General features: G+C 36.0%; 1 protein-coding gene across 2 annotated transcripts in view; it reads left to right on the forward strand.

Moving 5' to 3' along the window:
• Positions 1 to 11352, forward strand: part of LOC131958299 (serine/threonine-protein kinase NLK) — a 58206-nt gene extending 46854 nt beyond the window's left edge. The window contains exons 9-11 of one of the 2 annotated variants that reach the window (XM_059323257.1): positions 160 to 262; positions 1273 to 1416; positions 4156 to 4253. In XM_059323257.1, the coding sequence (XP_059179240.1) occupies positions 160 to 262; positions 1273 to 1375 (206 nt within the window). In that variant the 3' untranslated portion in view covers positions 1376 to 1416; positions 4156 to 4253. Of the gene's footprint in view, positions 1 to 159; positions 263 to 1272; positions 1417 to 4155 lie in introns of both variants that reach the window. The other variant, XM_059323258.1, reaches the window with a different exon arrangement.
• The last annotated feature ends 2284 nt before the right edge of the window (positions 11353 to 13636 follow it).

Here is a 13636-nt window from a genome sequence, read left to right on the forward strand (position 1 = left end):
CCAGGACAAACATTTTTTTTGACTGCATCAAATCAAGAAAAGTGTTATTCAATTAACTAGGCCGATATTTTGACTGTATTAAACTAACATCTAAATGAATTAAAGCCCTAGTCAGATTCTAGGTGTAGTGTGAACATTTTTAAACCACTGAACTTTCAGAAAAATTATTCAAGTTCATCCAAGACCACCACCACCATCGCAGCACCAGCAAACTCCCGCTGTGTTTGAACCCCCACGCTGCAGCCCTCGCCAAAATTCAGAGGTAGGCCACTCCATCTGGGTACAGGGAGTTGTCCCCCATCATGGTAGGCCACTCCATCTGGGTACAGGGAGTTGTCCCCCATCATGGTAGGCCACTCCATGTGGGTACAGGGAGTTGTCCCCCATCATGTCTCTCCTATTTGTTTGTTTAAGATAAACTATCAGTATCAATCCAGATTTTTGTTGTTGTGTATTGGGCCTAGAATAAATATTTCAAGTAAATCTTGTTTTTGATAGGACTAGTAAATGACGTGAGAGGTGTAGAGGTTTAATGAAAGGAATTAATTCAACTATTTTAAAATCAAATTTTAAAACATGTCTGGTTGATGAATGTAAAAACTGGTGCATTGTTTTTATTTTGTTCTGATACCAACCTTGTCATCCTTCATTGCCCCTGCTCTCATCATTACCTCATTTTGTTTTCTATTTGAATGACCTCCCCTCTAAATAAGATGTGGACTTGAGAATGCAGATGCCATGCCTTTTGCCTCCCTTGAAGACCTCTTTACATCTTCCATTGTTAATTGGCCAGTTCCATTTCAATAAGAGAAAGTTTTTAATTTAAAAAGTACATTGTTTAAACTCAGATTTGAAACATTTATTTAAGAAAACAATTTGATAGAAAGAACACCAAAATGTAACTTAACAAAGATCATTTTCTAACCTCCCCTTGTGTGCCTGCTTTATTACTTCCCCTAACCAAATCTCTCCAACCATTCCTTTATTTGTTTTGATTTTTTTGTTTCATGAACATCTTCAAACCCTTCATGCTTTTGGTGTATTTTTTATCCCCTTGTTTTGAATGTGGGCCAAATCCTAATGTTGTTGTTGTGTTTGGCATGGCTGGTCCATACACCATTGCTGACCAACTGTGTTCATTTACAAATTGAAGTAGGAATGTGTTCACAACATTACAACCATTGATACTATTTTTAAAAAAGCAATCTGGCAAATTAAAACAATAAACAACTGAGTGTGGGGTACCTTCTATCCTGTCTGTATGTATTACAGTGTTGTCAAAGGAGGCAAATCTTGGCAGACGCATTCTCAACTCTCTACGGGGAATACTAGTCGCAGCCAGCGACCTACGTTACAACCTTACGCTGCTGTGTGATTGGTCAACTTCTCTCCATCTGTTGTAGTACTTAATACGTAGTACGTTGTGTAACTAGCCTAATACCACAGATATATGGAACTTTCTTCTACAACATTCACAAAATTTATTGGTCTTAAGTTAGTCCCATTATAAAGTTTAGGTCCTCCTTGTTATGTAAAAATGTGTCAAACAAGAAAGTTTTATAAATTTCAATTTTTCTTCTTAAAAAGTAAAATTTGGATCTTGTTTTTAAAACTAGAAATACTTTTGAGGTGTGGTCATACGTTCAGAGTTGCATCAAGTCACTTCTCACTTTGCTAGTCACTCTGTGCTTATGAAGCAAATATCTGAACAAGTTCACTCTGTGCTTATAGACTCAAACTATTGACAGTTGAAACAATTATCTGAACAAGTTCACTCTGTGCTTATAGACTCAAACTATTGACAGTTGAAACAATTATCTGAACAAGTTCACTCTGTGCTTATAGACTCAAACTATTGAGTTGAAACAATTATCTGAACAAGTTCACTCTGTGCTTATAGACTCAAACTATTGACAGTTGAAACAATTATCTGAACAAGTTCACTCTGTGCTTATAGACTCAAACTATTGAGTTGAAACAATTATCTGAACAAGTTCACTCTGTGCTTATAGACTCAAACTATTGACAGTTGAAACAAATATCTGAACAAGTTCACTCTGTTCTTATAGACTATTGACAGTTGAAGCAAATATCTGAACAAGTTCACTCTGTGCTTATAGACTCAAACTATTGACAGTTGAAACAATTATCTGAACAAGTTCACTCTGTGCTTATAGACTCAAACTATTGAGTTGAAACAATTATCTGAACAAGTTCACTCTGTGCTTATAGACTCAAACTATTGACAGTTGAAACAAATATCTGAACAAGTTCACTCTGTTCTTATAGACTATTGACAGTTGAAGCAAATATCTGAACAAGTTCACTCTGTGCTTATAGACTCAAACTATTGACAGTTGAAACAATTATCTGAACAAGTTCACTCTGTGCTTATAGACTCAAACTATTGACAGTTGAAACAATTATCTGAACAAGTTCACTCTGTGCTTATAGACTCAAACTATTGACAGTTGAAACAAATATCTGAACAAGTTCACTCTGTTCTTATAGACTATTGACAGTTGAAGCAAATATCTGAACAAGTTCACTCTGTGCTTATAGACTCAAACTATTGACAGTTGAAACAATTATCTGAACAAGTTCACTCTGTGCTTATAGACTCAAACTATTGACAGTTGAAACAAATATCTGAACAAGTTCACTCTGTGCTTATAGACTCAAACTATTGACAGTTGAAACAAATATCTGAACAAGTTCACTCTGTTCTTATAGACTATTGACAGTTGAAGCAAATATCTGAACAAGTTCACTCTGTGCTTATAGACTCAAACTATTGACAGTTGAAACAAATATCTGAACAAGTTCACTCTGTTCTTATAGACTATTGACAGTTGAAGCAAATATCTGAACAAGTTCACTCTGTGCTTATAGACTCAAACTATTGACAGTTGAAGCAAATATCTGAACAAGTTCACTCTGTGCTTATAGACTCAAACTATTGACAGTTGAAACAATTATCTGAACAACTTCACTCTGTGCTTATAGACTCAAACTATTGACAGTTGAAACAAATATCTGAACAAGCCTCTCTTGCCCGTTCTCACAGGTTCTGGTTGTAGTTTGGTACATGTACGTGGGTGAGTACTTGCTAGTCAGGCCAGTTCTTGTTTCCAGGGCCAGCAAGTGTAAGCCCATGGTTGACATAGCAGGTTTAGAACACCCCTACAACAACTTGTGGCTAGATCTAATTAGTCTAACCTTGATAGAGATCTAATTAGTCTTACCTTGATAGAGATCTAATTAGTCTTACCTTGATAGAGATCTAATGAGTCTAACCTTGATAGAGATCTAATTAGTCTAACCTTGATAGAGATCTAATTAGTCTAACCTTGATAGAGATCTAATTAGTCTAACCTTGATAGAGATCTAATTAGTCTAACCTTGATAGAGATCTAATTAGTCTAACCTTGATAGAGATCTAATGAGTCTAATCTTGATAGAGATCTAATGAGTCTAACCTTGATAGAGATCTAATTAGTCTAACCTTGATAGAGATCTAATTAGTCTAACCTTGATAGAGATCTAATTAGTCTAACCTTGATAGAGATCTAATTAGTCTAACCTTGATAGAGATCTAATTAGTCTAACCTTGATAGAGATCTAATTAGTCTAACCTTGATAGAGATCTAATTAGTCTAACCTTGATAGAGATCTAATTAGTCTAACCTTGATAGAGATCTAATTAGTCTAACCTTGATAGAGATCTAATGAGTCTAACCTTGATAGAGATCTAATTAGTCTTAACTTGATGGAGATCTAATTAGTCTAATCTTGATGGAGATCTAATTAGTCTGACCTTGATAGAGATCTAATGAGTCTTACCTTGATAGAGATCTAATGAGTCTAACTTTGATAGAGATCTAATTAGTCTTAACTTGATGGAGATCTAATTAGTCTAATCTTGATGGAGATCTAATTAGTCTGATCTTGATAGAGATCTAATGAGTCTAAAAACTTACTCTCCCAATCAGTTTAACCTTGACGTTCCCCATCATGTTGAAGAAAGTTCCATACATTTGTTTTAGATAAAGTTCTAATCTAAGTTTACCTAAATAGTTGTTGACCTGTGAATATTGACCTGACTGCCCATGGTTGAAGCAATGTTTTAATTTGGCAATCTTTTTTCTCCCACAGTGCTAGGGTCGCCTCTGGTGCTGAACTCCCCCCCTCTCCTCACCAGTGGACGTAACCATGGTGACTCGAGTGTCTGAACGCAGCTAACCTCGTGGAAGTGATGGCGTTGGTCTGGCTGAGCTCTGAGACTTGCTAGCTCCAGTCTGATGCAGCTCACATGATTAGACTTGTGGACGCTGTGTGCTAGCAATGCTAGGTTCACCTGGCTGCTCTATCTACATTAGAATCACATTTTTAGATGGCCCACATTTCTTTTAAAACTTGTCTGTGGGTTCTAATCTAACTTAATATTTTAAAACTTGAGACATTTTCTGGAGAGCACATCGACTGCAGCTAGCAAAAAGGGAGATCATCAACTGCAGCTAGCAAAGGGAGATCATCAACTGGAGCTAGCAAAAAGGGAGATCATCAACTGGAGCTAGCAAAAAGGGAGATCATCAACTGCAGCTAGCAAAGGGAGATCATCAACTGCAGCTAGCAAAGGGAGATCATCAACTGGAGCTAGCAAGAAGGGATATCATCAACTGCAGCTAGCAAAGGGAGATCATTAACTGCAGCTAGCAAAGGGAGATCATTAACTGCAGCTTCCCAGGCAAGATGAGAGCACCTGAGCCAGCAGAAGAAGAAAGATAGTGTAGATAAAAAGATGGTGGCACTCGAGGCTCCCCATGTACCAAAGGCAGCCAGCACACCTAGGACCAGATTCAACTTTTTACTATTCATGCCATCATCTATTTATTTTTTAACATAAAGATGAATTATTTTTAACTTTTTACAACCATTGCCAGCTACACATTCTTCCAAACTGGCAAGTGAAATAAATCCATCTTGTGTCAACCAAGTAGTCAGGGACCTTTTTCAAATTTTGTTCACTCATAGAGCAAATGGTGATGGATATGTGGGAGACTGGCTCGCACATGTTTTATTAATGGCTGGCCACATAGGGTGAATGGCCTCATGGGGTGAATGGCCTCATGGGGTGAATGGCCTCATGGGGTGAATGGCCTCATGGGGTGAATGGCCTCATGGGGTGAATGGCCTCATATGGTGAATGGCCTCATGGGGTGAATGGCCTCATGGGGTGAATGGCCTCATGGGGTGAATGGCCTCATGGGGTGAATGGCCTCATGGGGTGAATGGCCTCATGGGGTGATCACACACACAATAACATCAAGAGTGGATGGCCAAGTTTTGAGTGAAAATCTTGGCACCATGGCACCAAAGACCATGTGTCCAGCCTGGTCAAGTCTGTTGTCCAACTTTCTGTAGATATGTCTGTAGCAAAGTTGGGTGTGTGGAATGTTTGATTGAACCCAAGCAGATTTTTAAAACTAGTTTTAGCCATTGTAAACAAATTGTACCATGTGTATGAACTGTCTGAACACTTTTAACATATGCATTTTTTCTGTACATATTTCAAGACAGGCTATGGCTTGTCCAAAGGGTTAACAATTTGAAATGTAACAAAGTTTATTTACATGTGTGTGTTTTTATGGACCTGGCCTTGACCTAAAGATGAGGTCACAACCCTGGCAGACTTTTACCATTGCCTTGGGCTGTGGTGTCATCTGTAGCTGGCGTCAGGTGGAGATGTCTTTATGTACACAAGTTTGCAGGTTTCAAAACATTGTCAATGGTTTTTGTGTGCTACAACTTCTATATATACTCTGTGTGCGTGCAAGATCTCTGTTTGAACATTTTTTTTAATTAAGTACTCATAGTCATATTTCACCATATTTAAAGACATTGAACAAGGGGAGGTAATTTGTAAAGAAGTGGGATATGAATACTTAGGCTAATTTGATTATACATTACTAATTAGCATCTATAATTTAGTTTGTGTAGATTGTTCAGTTGGGTGAGATTTTTGTGGTGTTATCACATTTCCACAATTAGTTAATTTAACAATTAATTTATTGACCTCAGCAACCTCATCTATCATATATTTAATTACAATCTTATGGTCACACCTAACGATTAATTACAATCTTATGGTTAGACCTAAAGATAAATTACAATCTTATGGTTTCACTTAAAGATTAATTACAATCTCATGGTTAGACCTAAAGATAAAAAATAAAAAGCTTTGGTGAAATGAGTTCTAAATGAGATTTCTCAAAGCTGAAGGGGACACAACCCCTCCTTTTACTCAGCTATTTATTCCATTTGATGGTGACAGCATCAAATAATCCCTCCATTATGTTGTGTACTGAGTAGATCTATCTATCTGAGAGTCTCTGGTCAAACCTCTGTTGTTTTCACACTTATACTTTTTCCATTCATTTCTAACATAAGTTACCTTAGTTGATTCTTTTGTTGAATTTGTTTTTAAGTCAAGTTTTCAATTGTGAAGTTTTAGGAGGACTCAGTTAAATAATTCCATGAGTGTTTGCTAATAGAGTTGTCTCACCTAGGTAGGTGACACAGGAACATTTGGTCCTCTACAGTTTTAAGTGGGTTCTTGAAATGTGAAATACTTGAGTCAAATCTTGACCAAATGTTTGATCAATGTTGGTGTGACATTATACAGCACCCCACGAGCTGGTGTCTAAACACATTTCAAAAGTTACCTGAGGTTTATCTGGGCTAGTGTGTGTGAGTGTGCTTGTTTCAAAATGGTGCTCTAATGTTTGAACTCACTGTTCTAAGTATTCATCATGTACTTGTGTTTTTTTGATGTGTGCATCTTGCACTTTTTTAAACTGTGTGTAAACTGAATGTTAGGATCAGTCAAGAAGTATAAGAATCCTTTGACTGGTCATCCCCCCCCCCCCCCCTCAGAATGGCTGGCTGAGACCTTAACCAATCAGCATTTGATGTTGGTAGAAATCAAAAATTTTAGAATCTCATTTTTTTTCTTGGCTCCCAGTGTAAACTTGCCATTCTGAGCAAGGTCAAAGTTAAAGAAATGTAACGCACTTTGGCACAAGTTGACCTTGGTTTTAACACCAGAGTTTGACCTTTGGTTTAACACTAGAGACCTTTGAGGTCTTACAGTACTGAGACATACTGTATTTAAAGAAAAGTAAGCAATGAAAATAATGATTTTGTTTTTTTAAATGTAAGCATTGATTGCCCTCCTAAGACATAGGTTGTGAGAGCCTTCCATATTTGTATTGATGTAAATAAAGCAGATGATGCCAGCTGAATAATTCACTGAGTGATAGACCAGACACAAACAACCTAAAGCCAAGTATTAACTGACCATTGAATACAAATCCATTTGCCGATTCCATATGATTGTTTAATATGTTGTATACAAGTTTACTAGGGTCAAATTCTTTCTGACCATGACATGCAGAAAACATCTTCACCTTCTGTGAATATCACATCAATATTCATTCACTGAATGCATGCTGAAATTGGTGGCCGCAATGAATTTATAAAATCTGAGCAAGAAAGATTTTGTCTGTAAGGATAATAGTTTTTTTTTTCCTCACTGTAGTCAGTTTTATTGTACTACATTTTGTACTCCTATGTAATATAATGTAAATAATTGGATCTCTGAGCACCGCAGTGGTCTGACATGATGAAAAATACCTCTCTTTATCATGACTCATCTCTGTTCTACCATGAAAAAAAGGCTTTAAGACTTGCTGAGTCTGCATGAACATGACTAGTCAAACTACTTGTAAACCCTTGTTTACTCTTTCATTTTGCCACTTTCACCCCTTAAGGGTTATAGGGAAGAGAATAGAAATTGGGTATTCCCTATACAAATTGGATATTCCCATTAAAAATTGGATATTCCCAATCATTCTCCATGAAGTCTGTATGTACCCAGGTTTGTGGGTGTTTGATGCAGGGGAATGAAAAATAAATTATCTGTAACTATTTAGGTTGGGGTAGAAAAAATGTTTGTGTTAACTCAAAAATTTTTGCAGGGGAATGAAAAATAAATTATCTGTAACTATTTAGGTTGGGTTAGAAAAAATGTTTGTGTTAACTAAAAATTTTTTAACACTGCCAGTATCAAGAGTTGTGTAAATTATGCAATGTTTAATGCCATGCCAAAATGTAGGATGTTGTAGTCAACTGAACTGTGTAGCACTCCAGTAGGGGACTCCTCTCTGTAGCCCCCCTCCCCCACCTCATTCCGCACCAGATGATAAACATTGAATAGTGAAAGAAGAGGGGTAGATGCAGCAAATTTGTTGTTGAAACATTGTACAAAATTATTTAGCTCATTGGTATACTGAGTGTCTTTGTAGTCATACTGTAACATATTTAGTATCCACCTATTGTATATGTTATGTGGACCATGTTATGTGAAGCTGTGTGACATACAGGTTTGCCTGCTGTGTGTTATGTCTAGATGTGTAATATACAAGTGCCCTACAAGACCTCCCACTAGTGGTCACAACTTTAACGGTCATCTGTTGTTTTTTTTTGTTAGCTGAGAAAATTGTCACTGTTGGAATAGAACACAACCCCCAACCTTTTTTAATTAGCTGAGAAAAGTTTTAAACTTATTGGAACAAAATGGTATATATAAAAGTGTACAGTTATTTCTTTTGTGAAACCATAACTGGGCCTAAATAATTGACAAATTAGAAAATGAAATAATTAACGAATTAGAAAATGAATATTGTAAATTAGTTTAAAAGGTAAATTTTGTTGCATCTTTCAGTGTCTTAATTTTTGGTGATTGTTTCTGCTTTAGTATATGGTTATATATGTCCCCAACACAATCTTCACCTGTATGTGAACTATGATTCTAACAAAAAAAAAATCAAGAAAAAAATCTTGTTTCTTTCTTAATCAGATTTTATTTCATATTTAGAAAGTAAATTTTTATTTTGTGCTATTTATAATTCACTGATAACCAGACTATGTCCCAGGAAAATAAGGCTAGAAAAATAGTTCAAATACAGACCCTCCATGATTTTTGTCTGGTTACCTATCAGCAGGTTCCTACCCTGCAGGTTCCCTATCAGCAGGTTCCTACCCTGCAGGTTCTCTATCAGCAGGTTCCTACACTGCAGGTTCCCCATCAGCAGGTTCCTACCCTGCAGGTTCCCTATCAGCAGGTTCCTACCCTGCAGCAGGTGACCATGTCAAGATAACCTCATCTATTTTTAGACTAGATATTACCTAACCTAAACTTGTACATTTGTAAAATAAAAATGTTTTTATGATGTATACAACTTGTGGTCGCTGTTGTCAATAACGTACAAGAATGCTTGTTCTTATTTTGTTTGCATTAGATTCAGCCGTATGTATACTGACTGCCCTTTGCATGTAGATTTGAGCTTTCTTACTCACTCATAGATCTTATTTCCTCTGGCCAGTGCTCATTTATGTGGGCCAGTCATACTGGCACTCAACTTTGAGAAATTGCTAGATATTATGAAAACATGACTTTTAAGATCAGCTGATTGCTTTTGTCTCTCAACTTTTGGAAACTGCTAGATAAATAAATGAAAACATGACTTTAAGATGAGCTGATAGCTTTTTAAAGATGGCTTTATTTTTTATAATCTGCTTTATTAAGAAAAACTCTAGATAATCTGCAGGATAAGCCAACTATAAATAAATTTATCTATGGATGTCTTCGATGTTTAATTGGCTTGCTACATTTTGGTAGTTAACACAAGCGAACAAGTATCTTGGGTCACCAGTGTGACCTGAGTACCACAGGTCACCTGAGTGGCACAGGTCACTTGAGTGGCACACATCACCTGTCTGACCTGAGTGCCACAGGTCACACCTGAGTGCCACATGTCACACCTGAGTGCCACATGTCACCTGTCTGACTTGTTGGATAGACCTGTGACTTGACTTAGCTGCCACCTTTGTTTGGCTAATGTTGTCGTTGAGTTTGTGTTGCTATTTTTGTTCACCTTTAATGTTGGTGTTACTGTTACAATTTGTAAATTTATCTTTTCTCTTGGAAAAATTATTTTAAACTTTTTTTTATAGTCAACCAACAGCTAATTTTTATCATTGATTTCTTTTAATAATTTTAAAATAACCAAATAAATATGCTATTTTTAAAGATTATTTTTCAAAGAACTTAGGTTAATAAACTGCTCAATATTTATTACAATAACTGTCTTTTCTTATTGTTATTAATAAATATCAAAAGTGAAAATATTCAAGTACAATATGAGAAATCCTTCCAACATTTTTTATAAGGCCAGTCATTGATTAGTTATGTTAAGTGTGAGTGGGATTTAGAATATGTTAAAGAATTGTTTGGTCTTTTAATCTTGATAGGATTATAAGAAATATTTTTTTTTAAAGAAAAATTTCTGAAACAGAAACAATAGAGTATTTAATACTCGCGGAGAGAACGCTAACAAATGGTATCAACCAAAAAAGGTTACTGCAGTAATCCAGCTTGTTAACCAAACTAGCAGTAAGAGTTAGGGTTACTGCAGTAACCCAGATTTTTCATTGCTTGCCCTCCCATCAACAATGTATTATGTTTTTTTGACTCAGGAACTGGTATAAATTTTGGTTATGTATCAATATGTTAACTGTATGTTTCACTCATATGTCCCCACATATTTATTAGTGCATGCCTAATTATGCAATGCAAAAGCATTTTTGTTCATGTACTAGTTTTCTATCTTTTGCCAGTATGTTTTTTTCATAATGTGGGATCTAGTGAATTGTTTTCCCTGTCCACTCGCCACACAGTCATTCTCTTGACTTAAGTCACACAGTCATTCTCTTGACTGACATTCACAATTTTGCTCTACTCTTTGACAGAACTACCTTAGTTAGACAGACATGCTACTTTTTTAATAAGATTACTTCAAATTATTTTCTCTTCAATTTTAGTTTTGTCACTAATTTTTTGTATTAATACCAATACTACAGAGTACAATATGAAAGATAAAATTTCAACAGGGGTATAATTAAGTTAACGAATCTTCATCAAGAGTTGTATCATTAAGAAAGTTTCCACTACCATAAGGATAAGCCTTAATATTCCTGTCAGCGGATCAGTGGCACAACTTCTGTTTATCTGACCAAATAGAAATCTTGTTTTTCTCTAGAGGATCTTTTGGTTTGATTGTCACCACTTCCTTCACTGTCCGTGGCATTTCATTTGCATAAATGTCATTCAAATGTCATACACAATTGTCCTCATCATGCTTCTCGTCATCAACATAGCTGACATTGTTTGATATGAAGCTTCTCTTGCATCCTGATGTAATAAAACAAAAATAAAAATACTGTACAAATTATTTGAGTTGTTTGCTTTTTATGTGGTGTTTTGGGGGGATCAGAAACAAGTGGTGATAGATTGAACACTGGAATGAAACAAGGCTTGCACTCAAGTCTAGGTGATTGGGAAAAAAAGTCTTTAGTTCAGGGGAGATACGTTTATAAAAATGTAGTAGGGCGTGGTCGTATCCTGGTTGCTAAGAAAGTTTCGAGTTCGAACCCTCGGGCAGATAAGGAGAGACAACTCCAAAATAAATTTTTTTAAAAAACCCAGCTGGCTTTTATTTTGTTCTTGGTTTGGACAAAAAAAAAATGCAAGATTTAAGTTAAAACAAAAATTAAGATAGTTTTAAGCTCATGGCCACTTTTGCACACGCGTGAACGGTACAATATCCACTACCGTGTAACCTAGATAATCCTCACACGCCGCCGTCACAACGTTTCGGTCATCGCGACCTTAGATTCTCTTCTATGTCTACCTGAACATGCGTGAGCTCGCAGCATGGTATAGTGCTGGATCTAGATCTATAACTATTAACACAAATTGCTCAATGCTAACAATAACGTCACCTACAATCTCACATGCGCTATGGATCAAATATCAATCGGCTGTATCAGATGGGAGAGGCTTTAGACGGAACTTTTTGATATCATTCGCGGTGTGACTGTCTAGCTATTGATGACGATGTGGGTTGGGATTAAAACTCGTTTTATTTACGTGACGTCATCAATGGACTACCGCTAAGCTGTGCAATAAAATAACTATAACATTAGTAGCATCGCCGATTTTTTTTTTTTTTGTATTGCAAAAAAAAGCACTTTCATTCATTTGAAGAATTATCTATGTATGAATAGAACTGTGTTGTTTATACTCAACTTTACGGTGACCAGAAAGATGCGCAATGGAAAAAAAGCGCAACTGAATAAGCGCAAACAGAAAAAAGTGCATCAAGATCCGTCTGGTCAACTAAACTTGAGGTACCGATCTCCAATTTTGAAAAGTAAGCAAGTTATTAGGCTACGATCAGCCGTCGCCTTTAAGGCAATGTCTTTAAAGCAACCAGGCCTCTCGAATTCCTAGGTAAACAAACTCCACTTTTCCATGGTGAAAAGCATCAAGATCCGTCTGGTCAACTAAACTTGAGGTACCAATCTCCAATTTTGAAAAGTAAGCTATTTAGTAGGATACGATCAGCCGTCGCTTTTAAGACAATGTCTTTAAAGCAACCAGGCCTCTCGAATTCCTAGAAAAACAAACTCCACTTTTCCATGGAGAAAAAAGGAAGATAGATATGATCGAGGAATATTGAAATAGCATCTCGACGGACGCCTGAGGAAGCATTACATTATTTTTACAAGCTTTTATTTAACTTGCTTCCTTTGTCTGTCTGTCTGTGACCTGTCTGTCGACAGTCTGTCTATCTGTCTATTATAGAAACGCTCGTGCGAAATTTCGGTGATGTAACTGACAGATTCAGTTCAAAGTTAGCCCGTAGGTCAAGACATGAAAACATTAAATGTGACTTAATTGGATGTCTAGTTAATTTTTTATTAATTAATTAATATTTTTCCAAATTAGTCGACTGTTTTATCTAACTATTCCACACTAGACAGACAGACAGACAGACTGACTGACGATCGACTGATGACAAACAGACAGGGGAAGCAAGTTAAATAAAAGCTTGTAATAAAATTGATCTACATTCATACACCACAATAGTTGAACAATCAACATATTTGTGAAAATCAGATTTGTACTTGATTACAACCAAAGTTTAGAATTCATCAGACAGTTTCTTGCAGTACTTGAAACAAATTTGTATAACATTTTACTTTCCATGAATGCAACTAAACATTGACCTTTAAATGTTGTCAAGTCAAGAAGCTATTTGTTACCAAGACAACATCTGAAAGCATCAGAGCTAAGATATTTGCTGCTAAAAAAAATTAAATGTCATTTTCAATATTTATTTCTGTAAAACACAGCATGTTACATCAGGGATTAGCAGACATTACATTTAACCTTAGTTTTTTTTGGACACTTACATTTAAAAAAAAAAAATTCTGTTCAACGAAAAAAAAGAAACAACTTCTTCTCAAAACTCCAATGGTTGTGCCTTAATAATTATAACATTATAACGACTAAATTGTTGCAATCCTTTTAATCATGTATGGCTAGAATTTTTGTTGGGAAAGTTTATCCAAGGGACATAATCCAAATAAATTTATCACGGCTTTTCTTAAAACTTCCTACTTCCCTTGGTTAGATCCAATAACATTCTGCAGATATTTTCTAGAATAT

Source organism: Physella acuta, unplaced genomic scaffold (assembly GCF_028476545.2).
Source record: "Physella acuta isolate Inbredline_101_S28 unplaced genomic scaffold, ASM2847654v3 ptg001312l, whole genome shotgun sequence".
Classification (NCBI taxonomy): domain Eukaryota; kingdom Metazoa; phylum Mollusca; class Gastropoda; family Physidae; genus Physella; species Physella acuta.